The 16,170-nt window shown below is 51.3% G+C and overlaps 2 protein-coding genes across 3 annotated transcripts; one reads left to right on the top strand and one right to left on the bottom strand.

Moving 5' to 3' along the window:
* Window positions 1-558: 558 nt before the first annotated feature.
* SLC35B2 (solute carrier family 35 member B2) lies at window positions 559-3,965 on the top strand. Of its 2 annotated transcripts, XM_004424070.3 has the most exons (4): window positions 565-675; window positions 1,190-1,383; window positions 1,562-1,716; window positions 2,455-3,965. In XM_004424070.3, exons 1-4 carry the CDS (start codon window positions 665-667, stop codon window positions 3,391-3,393), a joined length of 1,299 nt encoding a protein of 432 aa, XP_004424127.1. In that variant the 5' UTR covers window positions 565-664; the 3' UTR covers window positions 3,394-3,965. The 2 variants fall into 2 exon arrangements, with proteins under 2 accessions (XP_087294793.1, XP_004424127.1); XM_087438667.1 differs by lacking the exon at window positions 1,562-1,716 and having other exon boundaries at window positions 559-675.
* Window positions 3,966-4,130: 165 nt separating this feature from the next.
* HSP90AB1 (heat shock protein 90 alpha family class B member 1) lies at window positions 4,131-10,346 on the bottom strand. The gene is made up of 12 exons (XM_004424072.3): window positions 10,246-10,346; window positions 8,636-8,782; window positions 8,125-8,331; window positions 7,865-8,024; window positions 7,582-7,715; window positions 7,150-7,458; window positions 6,295-6,460; window positions 5,898-6,088; window positions 5,622-5,769; window positions 5,217-5,485; window positions 4,593-4,926; window positions 4,131-4,508 (listed from the first exon to the last, which is right to left on the bottom strand). The coding sequence occupies exons 2-12, from the start codon at window positions 8,780-8,782 to the stop codon at window positions 4,399-4,401; spliced, it is 2,175 nt and encodes a 724-aa protein (XP_004424129.1). The 5' UTR covers window positions 10,246-10,346; the 3' UTR covers window positions 4,131-4,398.
* Window positions 10,347-16,170: the final 5,824 nt, after the last annotated feature.

The following is a 16,170-nucleotide window of genomic DNA, read 5'->3' as shown; positions in this document are numbered from 1 at the left end:
TCTGAGGAGCGTCATCTCAAGTCAGACATAAGGATGAGTAAGGGATGAGGGGAGAGCTGTGGGGGAAAAGCCTCTGGTGAATTAGAGGAACTGAGAGCAGGCCAGTGGGGCTCTACAGCGGGTGGGTGAGTCGGCGAGGGGGACGGGGGCCAGGTCGTGCAGAGCCTGGAAGGTCATGGTGAGTGGGGGGACAACTGCTGGCCCAGCCAAAAAAGGAAGGTGGCATCAGAAAACGGGAAAACAGTAACAAAGAGAAGGGCTTGGCACGCAGAACCTCAATGTCCCCTTCCCTAAGATGACAGTGGTCACCACTACCTCCTGGGCTGGTTGTGAGGGCTAAGGGGAATGACGAAGCAGGGGGAGGCCGGGGCTGGGGGCTCCCCGCTCCCCGCCCCACTCCCCAGGGGCAGCCCCGCTCCCGGGAACCGAGCCGCCTCTCCCTCCGGGCCGCGCGGGGGCGCTGTGGCCGGGCGGCGGCCCGGGGCGCTGCGTGGTCGCGGCTGGGAGCGGAGGGGCGGCCGCGGGGAGGGAGGCGGGAAGAGCGCGGCACTTCCGCCAGCCGCTCGCTCACCGGCCGCTCCTGGTGGCGGCAGCGGGAGCGGAGGGAGCGCGAGGCCCGGGAGCTGCAGTCCCCGGCCCCCCTCCGCCCCACGCGGCCCGGACCATGGACGCCAGGTGGGAGGCTGGGGGAGCGGCGAGCCCACGTGACCGAGCCCCCGAGCCACGTGACCGCCGCTCCTCGGCACTGGGGGCCGGGTGGGGTCCGAGCTGCCGGGCGGCAGGCCTGCAGAGCGCTGCCCGGAGCCGGCGGGCTGGGGGCGCGGCACGGGCTTGTGCCCCTTGGGGGCTTCGGACGTGTGGGGCGGAGGAGTGGGGAACGCTGGCGCCCCAGGGACCTGGAGGGCGGGGTGGGGGGAGGGGGCGCCGCCTGTGGCCCGAGCAGCCGGCGGGCGCTGGAGGGAACAGAGGGAACCTGTGTGGCCCGAGGGGCGGGGCCGCCCCCGGGAGGGAGGGAGCCCTGCCTGGCCCGCGCCGGCCCCCCCGGGAGAGAGAGAGGCTCTTTGTCCGGGCTGGGCTGCAGCTGAGGGGGGCGGGGAGGAGACTTGGGCCCTTCTCCAGTGTGGTCCCTTCTGGAGGGCCGAGCGGATGAAGGACTGCACCCTAATCCTTATGCCTGCCGTCCCCGCAGGTGGTGGGCAGTGGTGCTGCTGGCTGCGCTCCCCTCCCTGGGGGCAGGTGGGGAGACCCCCGAAGCCTCTCCGGAGTCATGGACCCAGCTGTGGTTCTTCCGGTTCTTGGTGAATGCTGCTGGCTATGCCAGCTTTATGGTACCTGGCTACCTGCTGGTGCAGTACTTCAGGCGGAAGAACTACCTGGAGACAGGTGTGTGGGGAAGTGTGCTAAGTTCCTATCACAGTGCTGACCAAGCGTCCAAACGGGAAGTGGCTTGGAAAGAGAGGGAGGCAGGCCAGGAGGCCTGCCAGCAGGGCAGGCTAGGTGCTCTGGGGAAGATGAGGTGCTATGGAGAAGACTGGGGCTTGACTTTGTGTGCCTTCTTCAGGCAGGGGTCTCTGCTTCCCCCTGGTGAAGACTTGCGTGTTTGGCAGTGAGCCCAAGGCCTCCGACGAGGTTCCTCTGGCTCCCCGGACAGAGCCAGCAGAGACCACTCCCACTTGGCAGGCCCTGAAGCTGCTCTTCTGTGCCGCGGGGCTTCAGGTGGGTAGGCAGGCTCTGCTTGTCTTCCTGGGATGGGTTCTGGTGGCCTGGGACTCTGTGGAACCAAAGTTTTCACTGTCCCAGTCCCAACAGTTTGCTGGTTGGTGCGTTATGTGTCCCCCTCTCCCAGGGGCACACTATATTGCCATCTTCTTAGAGGTGGTTGGAGGAAACAGTCTTTTCTTTCCTCCTCTTACCCTCTTTTATATGGTTTCTACTGTCCTATCATTACACTTCCCTTGCAATGATGAGTCTCATATACTGTAAACCCACTGACAAAAGTTTGGGGAAGCCATTCAGCCCTTATGTGAGCGGTGCCAAAGATGCTGGCCTTGTGGCATTGTGGAGTTGGCACTGCTAGTTCCACCTTGTATTCCGTATTTAACTAACAGGTGTCTGATTCTAAGAATACTTGCTTCCCAGAATTGCTTGAGAATAGATAGGAAAATGCTTGGGATGGGGTCAGCTCTAACATAACCTACTGTGGGGATAGACGGGGTCTGGGCGGTTCTAAAGCATTTGTCATTATAAATGTTTCACACACACTTGATTTCCTACAAGGTGAATCGAGGCTTGGAGGAGAGAGGAAACTTCTAGTTACTACAGAGGAACCAAAACGTGTGCTGTCCTTTCAGTCATTTTGACATCATCCAGGGGAAGAGTGTTGAGATAGCCCTTTTTGCCCACTTTTTCCTTCTCTTGCTTATGTCCTCTTCTGTCTCCATCCTCCCCCACCAGGCATCTTATCTGACTTGGGGAGTTCTGCAGGAAAGAGTGATGACCCGAAGCTATGGGGCCACAGCCACCTCACCAGGTGAGCGCTTCACGGACTCACAGTTCCTGGTGCTAATGAACCGAGTGCTGGCACTGATCGTGGCTGGCCTCTCCTGCATCCTCTGCAAGCAGCCCCGGCATGGGGCACCCATGTACCGGTACTCCTTTGCCAGCTTGTCCAATGTGCTTAGCAGCTGGTGCCAATATGAAGCTCTCAAGTTCGTCAGCTTCCCCACCCAAGTGCTGGCCAAGGCCTCTAAGGTGATCCCTGTCATGCTGATGGGAAAGTTGGTGTCTCGGCGCAGCTATGAACACTGGGAATATCTGACAGCCGGCCTCATCTCCGTGGGGGTCAGCATGTTTCTGCTGTCCAGCGGACCAGAGCCCCGCAGCTCCCCAGCCACCACCCTCTCAGGCCTCATCCTTTTGGCAGGCTACATTGCCTTTGACAGCTTTACCTCAAACTGGCAGGATGCCTTGTTTGCCTATAAGATGTCATCAGTGCAGATGATGTTTGGAGTCAACTTGTTCTCCTGCCTCTTCACAGTCGGCTCCCTGCTAGAGCAGGGTGCCCTCCTGGAGGGGACCCGCTTTATGGGGCGACACACTGAATTTGCTGCACATGCCCTGCTGCTCTCCATTTGCTCGGCGTGTGGCCAGCTCTTCATCTTCTACACTATTGGGCAGTTTGGGGCTGCTATCTTCACCATCATCATGACCCTCCGCCAGGCCTTTGCCATCCTCCTCTCCTGTCTCCTCTATGGCCACACTGTCACTGTGGTGGGGGGTCTGGGGGTGGCTGTGGTCTTTGCTGCCCTTCTACTCCGGGTCTATGCCCGAGGCCGTCTAAAGCAGCGGGGAAAGAAGGCTGTGCCTGTGGAGTCCCCAGTGCAAAAGGTTTGAGGGGCCTGAGAGGTGAAGTCAAGTAGGACCCTCTTGCCATACCAGTTTTCCTCTCTTATTGCAAGGGCAAAAGGCTGGTTTTTTCTCAGTATCACAAGACCGCTAGGTAGTTGGGGGTGGGGAGCCGAGGAGGCAGCCTTGCCCTTTGCCTTAAATCACCGGTCCTCTAGTAGGCAGGATTCTAGTGGAGGAATGTCTAGGAGGCAGAGGCACCTTCCAAAGCCCCTCTGCCGCTCTACTCTCCTGAAGTCTGGCCCTGTTGGCTCCACCACCAACACCTCACCTATTTTTGCCCCCTGCCTTGAATAGCCACCCTTTCGACTCCGAGACCTGCATTTCTTACTCTGGTGAGAAAAGCACAAGTGTTGTAGGCTCCAAAATGCTGCTTTCCCAGGAGAGTGATGAGACAGTGCTGTCTGGGGGAGGGGATGGGAGAACCGCTGCCCAGCAGCACCACCCCCTATGCTCCTGGACCCCCAGGCTCTGCTCCATGAGCCAATTGCAGGTTTTGGTACTTCAGAAATGTAACTTTTTGCTCTTATAATTTTATTTTATTAAATTGCTGCAATGGGCTTGGGTCCTGTGTTTTGGTTGGCTTAAATACGTGCTTTAGGAAGGGGACTGATAATGTGGTGTGACTAGAAGTGGTTATCAGTGACCTTAGCCTTTGATGTACTCTGTGAGAAGCTAAGGGAACTCAAAAGGCAGCATTATATCCACTTTACAAGGGAGAGCAGAACTGTATAAAACTGCATCTTCTTTATTTTGCATACTTTAATTCCAGAACAAAATAAAACCCACCACAATACACAACATCCAAACCTGATGTCAAATGTGGGAAGGGTTAGGGCCCTTGTATCCTGCCTTAGACAGAAAGACAGGAGAGGAAAAAAAAAAACCACTAGACATCAGCAGAGGGAACCAGGTGGGCCAGGGCCACTTGGCGCCGCTGGGGGAGCCATAGGGACACTATACAGAGCACACAACGTCTGCAAGTAGAAACGCCTAATCTACTTCTTCCATGCGAGAGGCATCCTCATCACCCTCAAGGGGAGGGATCTCATCAGGGACAGCAGCACTGGGTTCCTCTGCTGTTACTTCATCTTCATCAATACCTAAAGGGGAAAAGAATGCCATAGATGTGACCCACCAGACCAGTTCACCAACTCTTTGCCAGTTGGGTAAACAAGGGTACTCACCTAGGCCTAGTTTGATCATGCGGTAGATGCGATTGGAGTGGGTCTGGGGATCCTCAAGTGAGAAGCCAGAAGAGAGCAGTGCAGTTTCAAATAGCAGCACCACCAGGTCCTTGACAGCCTTGTCATTCTTGTCTGCCTCTGCCTTCTGTCGCAGCGTCTCCACAATGGGGTGGTCGGGGTTGATCTCCAGGTGCTTTTTGGCCATCATGTAGCCCATTGTCGAGTTGTCCCGAAGTGCCTGGGCTTTCATGATCCGCTCCATGTTGGCTGTCCAGCCATACGTGCTGGTCACAATGCAGCAGGGTGAAGACACAAGCCTATTGGAGATTGTCACCTATGGAAAGTCACAAACACCTTAGGTTCATATTAAATCAGATTACCACTTCAAGGCAAAAACGATGGTATCTTAAGTTCTAGTCTCAGAAGAAACTCAGAAGCAACGCCTAATCTTTGCCAAATTCTATACAAATAGCAAACCTGCCTGGTTAAAAGAGCAAGAGGTAAGATGGCTCTCAACAAGTCAAGCTGCCTAAAACCACTAATTATGTAGCCATACAAGACTCTGAGAGAAGCAGCCTGGAAGGCATTTATTACACAATAGATCCTAGTCCCAGGATTCCTTACCTTCTCAACCTTCTTATCCAAGATTTCTTTCATGAGTTTGCAGAGGTTCTCAAACTTGGCCTTGCTCTCCTCCATTTTCTTCTTCTCTTCCTCATCCTCAGGCAGCTCCAGGCCCTCCTTGGTAACTGAGACCAGGCTCTTCCCATCAAACTCCTTGAGCTGCTGCACGCAGTACTCGTCAATAGGCTCTGTCATGTATACCACCTCGAAGCCCCGCTTCCGTACTCGCTCCACAAAAGCAGAGTTGGCAACCTGCTCTTTGCTCTCACCTGTAGGGTCATTGAATGTGACTCAAGGACCAGGAACACCTCACATTGCCAGTTCCCAGGTCCTCCCTCCCTGAATATTCTCCCCTCCTCCCTCTGCCTCTGAGAGGCTTCTGATCAGACCCAGGCTCCAACGCACCAGTGATGTAATAGATGGACTTCTGGGTGTCCTTCATGCGAGAGACATATTCTGAAAGAGAAGTCATCTCATCTCCAGACTGGGAGGTGTGATAGCGCAGCAGCTCAGAAAGGCGTCGCCGATTAGTCGAGTCCTCATGGATTCCAAGCTTTAAACGTAGCAAGAAAAAAACGAATCTTACTTGAAATTTCTTACCCTCTATGAACAAGTAAAAAAAAAAAAAAAAAAAAAACACAAAACCATAATTGAGAAAGTAAGCATTTGCTGCCTCCTTACCTTTAGGTTTTTAGAGAATGCCTCATAGAATTTCTTGTAGTTCTCCTTGTCTTCCGCCAACTCAGAGAAGAGCTCAAGGCACTTCTTAACAATGTTTTTGCGAATGACCTTCAAGATTTTGCTCTGCTGGAGCATTTCTCGGGAGATGTTCAGGGGCAGGTCTTCAGAGTCAACCACACCACGAATGAAGTCTACAATCAACCAGGGAAGAAAGCTCAGTTACAAAAAAGGAGACAGGGTCATCCAGATTCAACAGAAGAACCCATTTTCTCACTGAACCTTCACTTGCTATGGAGAGGATCCTTGACCAAAGATAAAGACTTCAGCCCCCTTGAGAATACCGAAGGCCTCACAGGACTTTGCCCAACTAACTACATTACAGCAAAAGGATACTCACTGAGATACTCTGGTATCAACTCATCACAGCTGTCCATGATGAACACACGGCGCACATAGAGTTTGATGTTGTTCTTCTTCTTCTTGTTCTCAAAGAGGTCAAAAGGAGCCCGACGGGGAATGAATAGTAATGCCCTGAATTCCAACTGACCTTCTACAGAAAAGTGCTGAAAGAAATTCAACATAAGCCAGTAAGATATTTCAAGATAAGAGTGGCTTCAGTCTCAACACCCAGTTATCAAACTGTCTGGAACGAAGATCTGCCCTAAGCACCAGGGATAGAGACTATAGGGCAGCTGTTGAGAAAATTAAGCCCTAATGAATTAAATGAATCTAGAATGGTACAAGCTGTGTATAATCCCTGGGTCAATGAGACAAGTCAAGTCAGAACCCTGGGTGTGAGGCTGGCCCGGTGGCATAGTGGTTAAGTGCATGAGCTCCACTTCGGTGGCCTGGGGTTCGTGGGTTTGGATCCCGGGCACGCACCAACACACCGCTTGTCAAGCCATGCTGTGGTGGCATCCTATATAAAGTAGAGAAAGATGAGCACAGATGTTACCCCAAGGCCCATCTTGCTCAGCAAAAAAAGGAGGATTGGCAACACGTTAGCTCAAGGCTAACCTTCCTCACAAAAAAGAAAAAAAAAAAAAGTACCTCGGGTGTGTAAGGCTGCCATGCAAACCAAGTGAGATTACTGGGATATCATTTCTCCATCATGGAAGAGTCATCATTAAGTAAACTCACGCGGCTCCATGGCATTCTCAGTTCCCAGCTACCAAACAGTTGGATAAGTTCCATTTGTCTACTACTAGCAACACGCTTCTACCTGCTCCTCCTATTGACCCAACATTCTTACCTTGACTGCCAAGTGGTCTTCCCAGTCATTGGTAAGACTCTTGTAGAACTCTCCATATTCCTCCTGGGTGATGTCATCAGGGTTTCTGGTCCAAATGGGCTTAGTCTTGTTCAGTTCTTCCTGATCAATATATTTCTCCTTAATCTTCTTTGTTTTCTTTTTCTTATCCTTACTACTATCATCCTCCTCATCTGAGCCCACATCTTCGATCTTGGGCTTTTCCTCCTCATCTTTATCTTCCTCTTCTTTCTCACCTTTTTCTTCCTCTGCCTCGTCATCACTGATTTCTTTCTCTCGTTCTTTCTCCAACTGAAAGTACCAAAGACAATAGTTTCAAAATACAGAATACTAGGAGAACCACAAAAATCAGGACCATGCAATTTTCCAGAGCAGCAGACATCATCCATGTGAGGGTTACCAGCCCATACTCACATAAAGGGTGATGGGATAACCTATGAACTGTGAGTGCTTCTTCACCACTTCTTTGACCCGCCTCTCCTCTAAGTACTCTGTCTGGTCTTCTTTAAGGTGGAGAATCACTTTGGTACCCCGGCCAATGGGCTCACCTAGAAAGTCAATCACAGTGGAGTAAAGATGAAACTAAACCCAGAACTATACCAAAAGATAACTGCTTTATAGATAGGATGCTCAAAATCTCTATTACAGGCTTCCCCAGAACTCTAACCCAGATATCTCAACAGGATAGCCTACTTACCATGGTCAGCACGCACAGTAAAGGAACCCCCAGCAGAAGACTCCCAGGCATACTGCTCATCATCATTGTGCTTTGTGATCACAACCACTTTCTCTGCCACCAGGTAAGCAGAATAAAAACCAACACCAAATTGTCCAATCATGGAGATGTCTGCACCAGCCTGCCAAAGTTAAAAAGTTAAACACAAATTTTGAAGAAATAGCAAGCTAAAGAACACTGATAATTAGGAATTGTGCCTGCCTAGCTGAAATATCACATACCTGAAGAGCCTCCATAAATGCTTTAGTACCAGACTTGGCAATGGTTCCCAAATTATTTATGAGATCAGCTTTGGTCATACCAATGCCTGTGTCCACCAGTGTCAGGGTGCGTTCCTGGGGGTTGGGGATGATGTCAATTTTCAACTCTTTACCACTGTCCAACTTGGAAGGGTCTGTCAGGCTCTCATAGCGAATCTTGTCCAAGGCCTGAAAACATAAATTGCAACTTGACAATTCTGCTTTCCTAAAGCCCTTCCCTTCATCCAAAAGAAAACTTTTTCCATTTTTACTCCCAAATAGCCTCAATTCTGATTATCCCTTGAGATTTAAGAACCAGTTACAGTTACAATATCTTCTCTATCGAAGTGGAACAAGGCAAACCCTTTTGTAACTGCAGCAGATTTATCCCCTTCAATAGCAGGCTCTACAAAATACCAAACCACCCCCTCTTCCCTTTTCTGGAGTGCTAAAAAAAAAAAACAACACCCAAGACAACGCTCTGAGCACTCACATCAGACGCATTACTGATCAACTCCCGAAGGAAAATTTCCTTGTTTGAATAGAAGGTATTGATGATGAGAGACATGAGCTGCGCAATTTCCGCCTGAAAGGCGAAAGTCTCCACCTCCTCCTCTCCATGGTGCACTTCCTCAGGCATCTAAAATAAGAATGGTCAAGGATTACTAAAGAACACCGTGATCTCAAATTTAAGACTCCTCAAGTTCACCCCAGTCACAATGAAGACGAAGAGATTTAGTTCAAACTGCTTTGAGCTGCCTGGTATCCATTCTCAAGAGACTGAAGACCCTTTCCTTCAAAAGATTTCAGGCTGCACCCTCAGCGGGGAAACCAATTGGGAGAAAAGAAAAACCAACATGTTCAACAAAATATGAGGTCAGGTCTTTTGGAAAGTATCTTGGATCCAAACTACTCTAAGTGGTCCATGGACCAGAAGCCTCAGCATCACCTAGGAGCTTTGTTAGAAATGTAAGACTACCCCTAATGCAGATTATCTTGAACGCGAGAGAGTCCCAGATAATCCACAAGCACCTTTCAATGTGGAAATCACTAACTACAATTCTATTACCTTTTTTGACATGGCAGAAAAAACCCAACGTTACTACTTTTAAAACGGCAATGATTTGAAACTGCTCTCCCACTAGATTATCTCCTACGTCGAGGGAAAGTGGCATTGCAGCCTCACACACTAGAGGAGGATAACCCCTAAGATGAGTGGGATACCCGCCCAGGGTGCTATTAAGACAAAAGAACCGATAAAGCAAAAGCTCCATCGCGACACCTCAACACATGTGACCAAAGTAGAGTGCCAAACCAAACACAACTAAGATGGTGGCCGTGGTCCACCAGGCCGACCCTCGTCACTGCCGGACATGCGTCGGCCGGGGACACACGAGGAGGGGGCGCCGCCGCGCAGCCTCCCTTCGCCCCAGCATCCGAGCACCAGGGCGGGGCGCCGGGCTCCAGAAGCTTCCAGAACAATCTCAGCTCTCGGAGACGGGCGGGGGAGCAAGGAACCCATGAATCTCCCAGAGCCTGCCCCCTCCCCTCCTCCTCCACCAGGACTGCAAGAAAGATCTGGAAGGAGAAAGCACGACGGGCCACAAGAGATCGAAAGCGTTCCTCGTCGCGGACCCTCACATAAAGGAACCGACTAGACTTGAAAAACGCGTCTCATACAAGAGATGGCAAAACCAGGCCAGCACCAGGCCGAGCTGAGTCACGCCGAGCGCGCACACCCACGACCCTTGCGGACCCTCCGGCGCCCCGTAGTCGCGTCCGGAAGTGGAGGAGCAAACATGGCAGCGTCCCGGGCTGGCGCGGCCACCACGTGCAGCTGCCCACTACCCAGCCCCACGCCGAGGCCCATCTCGCCCGTAGATAGTCGCCGCCTGAGAGAAGGCCTGCCACCCAAGCATAGGAGAAAAACATGCCAACCTCGAGGGCTCCCTCCCACCGACCTCCGAGAGAAATCAGGAGGAGTGGTATCCTAAAGGCCGCCCCAGTGAAGAAAATTAGGCCTTTGGAAAGGACGGGGGCACGAAAGCAACTCGAAAGAGGGCTCAAGACAGAAACGCCGGAAGGAGAAAACCGCGGCCTTACCTTAACGGTGAAGGATGGCAAAGACCTCAGAGCAAGGTGGGCAGACTGTGGCCGGCTCACACGCCACAATGGGGCTGCGCGGGGGTGACTCAAGAGAGCGGCTGTGTGCCCCCAGTCGCTCTATATAAGGCGAAGCACAGCCCAGCTGCCCGCCCCCGGATCCCTCCGCTCTAAAGGAGGATGCCTGTCAGCCCCGCACCTGCCGCCGCCCGCCTACCTTGACGTCATGGTCCAAAGTAGCGGTGGGGGCGGTGAAAGGCGAGAGCAGCTGTCCTTGGTGTGCATGTAGAGCGTACGCGTCTCAGCGCTTCCAAGGCATGACCCCACCTGAGCTAGAGATTGAGAATGCTCATGTGACATAAGCAGTGGATCTAGGGTCCAGCGTCCCACTGACCTCCCTAAAAATCTGTGGGGCAAGGACACCCAAGAGTCCCGCCTTCGAGGGACACCTAACAACAGGGGTGGAGGCGGCCAACCACTCCGACCTCCGTTCCCAGGCTCGATCTCTCTCCTAGAATCTGCCCTACGCATTCCTACATCCCGATAAGGGGGAGGGATTTTCTCCGGGGACGGTGCGGAAATCGAGGCCCAGCTTTCGGCAGCCCCGGGGTCCCGGCCCTCTCGGGAACAGGGGAAAAGACCGGCGTTTCGCTACGAGGTGTGGCTCTGGCTGGGGGAGGGGCGCCGGCCTAGGCTGGCGGGGGACTCTTTGCCCGCGCGCGGCGGAAGGAGCGACGACGGCGGTACTGCGATTACTTCCAGCAGTTTCCAGGCCCGCCTCGGAGGCCCCGCCTCCTCCCCGCCCGTTCCCTCGAGGCTCCGCCCCGCCCGCTGCGGCGTGTGCTGCGGCTCCGCCCCGCGACCGTTCTGCCCTGGTTCCCGGGGAGGTAAAGGGTACCTCAATTCCTTTTACTGTTAGGTCAAGTCGGAAGGCGGGACCCTCTTCCCCACCCACCAGGCTTAGCTACCCGGGACGGGCTCGTGGCGGGGATGGAGCGTAGAGGGAATGGTTGCTCGACCCCTCCTCTCCCCGTCAATCACACAGCACACTGGCTGTTGGGGCGGCTCTGCGGGCGCCGCCTTCAGCAAGCCGAGACCGGGAACGGGGCCGCTACCGGAGGGACCCTCCCCAGCCTCTGCAGCCGCCCACTCGTGTGGAACGCAGAGACTTGCGTCTTCCCTGCACAAGCACATCTAGCTGTTTCTCAGAATTGTTTCGTTTTTTTCGCTCTCTTCCCTTCTGCAGCTGCCTAGACTTGGGGAGGGCAGGGTCTCCAGGGATCCCTGCAGGGTGGCAGAGGCTCTTGGAGACCGCAGGAAGACGCTGGCCAGAGGGCGGCCAGAACCAAGTTGTTCCCCTTCAGCTGTGGCACCGGGGCCCCCAGGCCGTGCGCCTGCCCACCGAGCTGCGGGACTCCATGCCTCTCCTGGCTCTGCCCTTTTTGCGTGTCCCCCAGCTGGCAAGCTGTCCTTGCCTTTCCAAGGCCTCATCGTGCGGAAGCATACCCGATCTACAGCCCCTCCACGAGAGAAGGGCCGCTCTCTGCTCTGACCTTGTAGATGTCCATCAACTCCCTCCTGGCCCACTCTGCCTGCCCCTGGAATGCTGCGGAGGGATTCCCGCCCCCACCCGCAGGCCTCGTCACCGTCACGGCCCTGGTGTTCAGCCTCCCTTCCTTCATATTTTCTTCCTTCATGTGCTGAATTGCAAAGAACAAAGGACCCTTGCTTTCCTCTTTCTTGCCCCACACTCCAGACTTCATCACCACCACCTCAATTTCATCTCTCCTTACCCTTTTACTCCCCTTCGTTGTGATCTTTGAGAAACCTGAGGCTGGGAGGGGTCAGTGAGTGTGGGAAAGGGCATGGGTGCTGCTGCCAGGAAGGTCTCAGGATGTTCTGTTCCCAAAGGAAATCTCAAACCAGAAGCATCATCTCTCAACACACCCTCTCTCTTCCCTCTGGGCAGAAGGGGCCTAGCCAATTAAAAATCTGCTCCCTGCTCAAAGAGCATTCACAACATCCCACAGTCCTGTGAAGAGGTGAAAGTGAGTCTGCACGTTCTGTGAACTGGGAAAGGAAGGCTCCAGTGACTACCCCAGGGTCCATCAACTCAGAGCCTTTGCTCCACTAACTCCCTTGCTCCCTGCTCCAGAAATGGAGTGGGGATGCTGTCTCCCCTCCTAGGACCCAAGTCCTTAGCAGAGCAGGAATCACTCCTGTGGATCAATGCTGGGACCAGAGACTCCTCAGGGGTTTGTTTTTTCTTTAGAGTCTTTTTTTGGGGGTGTGGGGGGAAGATTGGCCCTGAGCTTACATCTGTTGCCAATCTGCCTCCTTTGTTCCCTTTTTCTCCCCAAAGCCCCAGTAGACAGTTGCATGTCATAGTTGCACATCTTTCTAGTTGCTCTAGGTGGGACGCTGCCTCAGCATGGCTTGACAAGCAGTGCTTAGGTCCGCGCCCAGGATCTGAACTGAGGAACCCTAGGCCACCCAAGTGGAGCGCACGAACTTAACGGCTATGCAACTGGGCCAGCCCTGGCCCTCAGGGGTTTCTTAATGGGAAAGTCTCAAATCTTGCCCCAGCACAGAAATTCCACTTTCTCTCCTGGAAGCCTTCCAGGACGACTTCTCCCACTCACTGACACTCACTAAGCCCCCGCTGTGAGCCTCACCTGGGGATGCAGAGATGCACAAACAGGACAGAGAGCTGTTAGGCCACTGGAGGCTGCAGCAGGCTGGATGTGAATCATAGCAATGTGGGAGAAGCATCCGAGACTCCCAGCTCAGCCTGGGGAAGGGGGCAGGCTTAGGGCTGTGGCTAGCTAGGCAATGGCACAGGTCCACTCACAGGAGAGGGAAAAGCATGGAAAGGCACAGTCCTGACAGAGGGACCATAGCCCAGGAACCCCTGAGGGAGGCAGGGGGAGCTGAAAGTGGCCCTGCAGGCAGGGGTCAGGTCACAGAGGGCCACAAATGCCCTTAGAAGTTCTGACCTTAACTTAGGGTGAGGGAAGCCCCTGAAGGCTATCAAAGACAGCTTAAAACCCCCTGGATCTGCAGAAGCCTATTCCCAGCAGCACTTGCAACCCTTGATGTTCTCAAGATACCCTTCATTCCTGATCAGGCCTCAGAGACCCAGCCTAACCTTCTGCTGCTGGAGGGCGGCCAGATGAAGCAAGGATGGACGAACTTGCCTGTAGCTGGTAGGCCTGTCTTTGTTTTTGTGTGGCCTATGGGTAAGAATGGTTTTTACATTTTTTTAATGGTTGAAAAAAATCAAAAGAAGGATAATATTTTGGCATGTGAAAAGTATGTGAAATTTGAATTTGTGTCCGTAAATTTTTTTTTTTTCAAACAGTTTTATTTATTTATTTTTTTAGTGAGAAAGATCAGCCCTGAGCTAACATCCATGCTAATCCTCCTCTTTTTGCTGAGGAAGACCGGCTCTGAGCTAACATCTATTGCCAATCCTCCTCCTTTTTTTTCCCCCCGAAGCCCCAGTAGATAGTTGTATGTCATAGTTGCACATCCTTCTAGTTGCTGTATGTGGGACACAGCCTCAGCATGGCCGGACAAGCGGTGCGTCGGTGCGCCCCCGGGCTCCGAACCTGGGCCGCCAGTAGCGGAGCGCGCGGACTTAACCGCTAAGCCAGGGGGCCGGCCCTGTGTCCATAAAGTTTTACTCAAACACAGCAACACTCATTGTTTACACATTGTCTTTGACTGCTTTCGTGCTATAATGACGGAGTTGCTGGTTACGACACAGACCACATAGCTTGCAAAGTGTGAAATATTTACTTTCTTATTTTTTTACAGAAAAGGTTAGCAGACCTCCGATCTAGCTAGAGCTAAGCGAAGGGAGCAGAGACTCACCTGGGCAGGGGCCTCCTGCTGCTGCTCTAACTGGGAATGCTCCTAGTTAGCGGCACCACTGGCCTTTCACGGGGATTGGGGAGGCCACTGAGGGCAGCTTAGATAAGGGGCAATGGATGAATAAAGCAACCAGGGGCATCAGGACGTCGGGGATTATAATACCATGGGGAGTAGCTGTGGGTCCTTAATGCCCAGAACAAGCAGCCTCCCAAGCTCAGCTCTGTCCGATGTTCCTGTTGGTTCTGGTCCTTCCCAGTTGCCTGAGGCCTACATCTCTGAATTCCACAGGGAATACCCTGAACTGACATCCTCACAGGCCATTGGACTTGATGTTCACATACGTTCGACAATTGAGCAGCTCTGCACGGCCAGCCTGGGCTCCATCTCTTTGCCTCAGTTTCCACATTCTGCTGGGACATGAGACGTCTCTTGCAGAACTTTCTCTTACTTTATTGTTAGTGCGATATTTTTTTGACCCTATGGTAAATGGAAATTTTTTCCATTTTTTACCATTACTCTCCAAACTCCCGGAGAGTTTGAAAAGCAATCAATTTTTCTTTATTGATTCCAGAACTCAGTTAACTAGCTTATTAGTTCTTAATTTGTCTGTCAGTTTTTTGGTGTTTTCTAGGTATAACCCTATCTATCATCTCCGAACAAAGACAGCTTGGTTTCTCCTTTCTAATCCTTGTGTCTCTTATTTCTTGTTATACTGCACCAGCTAAGACCTGCTGAACAGTGAGGAGTAGAAACAGTGATTCTGGACATCCCTGCCTCATTTCTGATCAGAAAAGGCATGCTTCTAACACTTTACCATCGAGCACAATATTTACTCTTTCTATTTCTAACTTGTTATAAATTTTAATCTGAATAGGTATCAAAATTATTTTTCTGCATCTACTGAGAATATTGTTTTAAAAATCTCTTTAATCTATTTATATGTTTAATTCATTAACAGACTTACTAATATTAGACAGAAATGATCTATTTCTTTAAAATTTTATAGAACTCACCTATAAAACTGCCTGAGTCTGTTGTTTTCTGTATGGAAACATTTTAACTAAGGACTCAATTTGTTGTTAATGGTATAAAACTATTCAGGTTTTCCTTGAGTCAATTTTATTTAATAATTTTTCTGGGCCGGCCCCGTGGCTTGGTGGTTAAGTGAGCGCGCTCCACTGCTGGCGACCCGGGTTCCGATCCCGGGCTCGCACCGACGCGCTGCTTCTCCGGCCATGCTGAGACTGCGTCCCACATACAGCAACTAGAAGGATGTGCAGCTATGACACACAACTATCTACTGGGGCTTTGGGGGAAAAAAATAAATAAATAAAATCTTTAAAAAAAAAAATAATTTTTCTGGAGGTTTCTTGAAAGCTCTTTGTTTTTTTAATCTCTGCTCTGTCTCCTTTTTCATTCCTAAAATTGTTTTTCATGTCTTATCCCGTTTTTTGTGATCGATTTCACCAGTGATTTGTCTATTTTTTTATATTGATCTTCATATATTTGTTTTCTGCTCCTTTAATTTCTTTATTTACTTTATTTCTTTTATTTTTAAAATTTCTGCTAAATTTTTTATCATTATTTCAACTTTCTTCGTGTCAGTTCTCTTGTTCGTTTTCTATTTTCTTAACTTTAATACATGGCACGTTAAATTTTAGTCTTTCTCCTTTTCCAACATAAGGATTTAAGGCTACAAATTTCTCCTCAAGTACTATTCTAGCTATATCCCACAAGTTTCAATATATAGTATTTTTATTATAATTCGGTTTTAAAATTTTTCTGATTCCTCTCATGGTATCTTTGCTGATCAATTTAAAAGTGTTTATATTATTATTATTTTTTTCTGGTGAGGAAGATCAGCCCTGAGCTAACATCCTTTGCCAATCTTCCTCTTTTTGCTGAGGAAGATTAGCCCTGAGCTAACACCTGTGCCCATCTTCCTCTATTTTGTATATGGGATGCTGCCACAGCATTGCTTGATGAGTGGTATGTAGGTCTGCGCCGGGGATTCGAACCTGCAAACTACGGGCTGCCGAAGTGGAGCAC

This window comes from Ceratotherium simum, chromosome 13 (assembly GCF_057802395.1).
Source record: "Ceratotherium simum simum isolate JZ-2026a chromosome 13, ASM5780239v1, whole genome shotgun sequence".
In the NCBI taxonomy this organism is placed as follows: Eukaryota; Metazoa; Chordata; class Mammalia; order Perissodactyla; family Rhinocerotidae; genus Ceratotherium; species Ceratotherium simum.
This window is presented reverse-complemented; position numbering and strand designations above follow the sequence as displayed.

Bases quoted from the DNA above. Each gene is read 5' to 3' on its own strand.
- HSP90AB1 (XM_004424072.3), bottom strand. From the start codon at position 8,782: ATGCCTGAGGAAGTGCACCATGGAGAGGAGGAGGTGGAGACTTTCGCC. The intron at 8,025-8,124 runs GTATGTGATATT...TAACTTTGGCAG, and splicing joins CATTTATGGAGGCTCTTCAG to GCTGGTGCAGACATCTCCAT. The intron at 5,486-5,621 runs GTGCGTTGGAGC...ATGACCCTACAG, and splicing joins GTCCATCTATTACATCACTG to GTGAGAGCAAAGAGCAGGTT.
- SLC35B2 (XM_004424070.3), top strand. The intron at 1,384-1,561 runs GTGTGTGGGGAA...TGCCTTCTTCAG, and splicing joins GAAGAACTACCTGGAGACAG to GCAGGGGTCTCTGCTTCCCC. The intron at 1,717-2,454 runs GTGGGTAGGCAG...CTCCCCCACCAG, and splicing joins TCTGTGCCGCGGGGCTTCAG to GCATCTTATCTGACTTGGGG.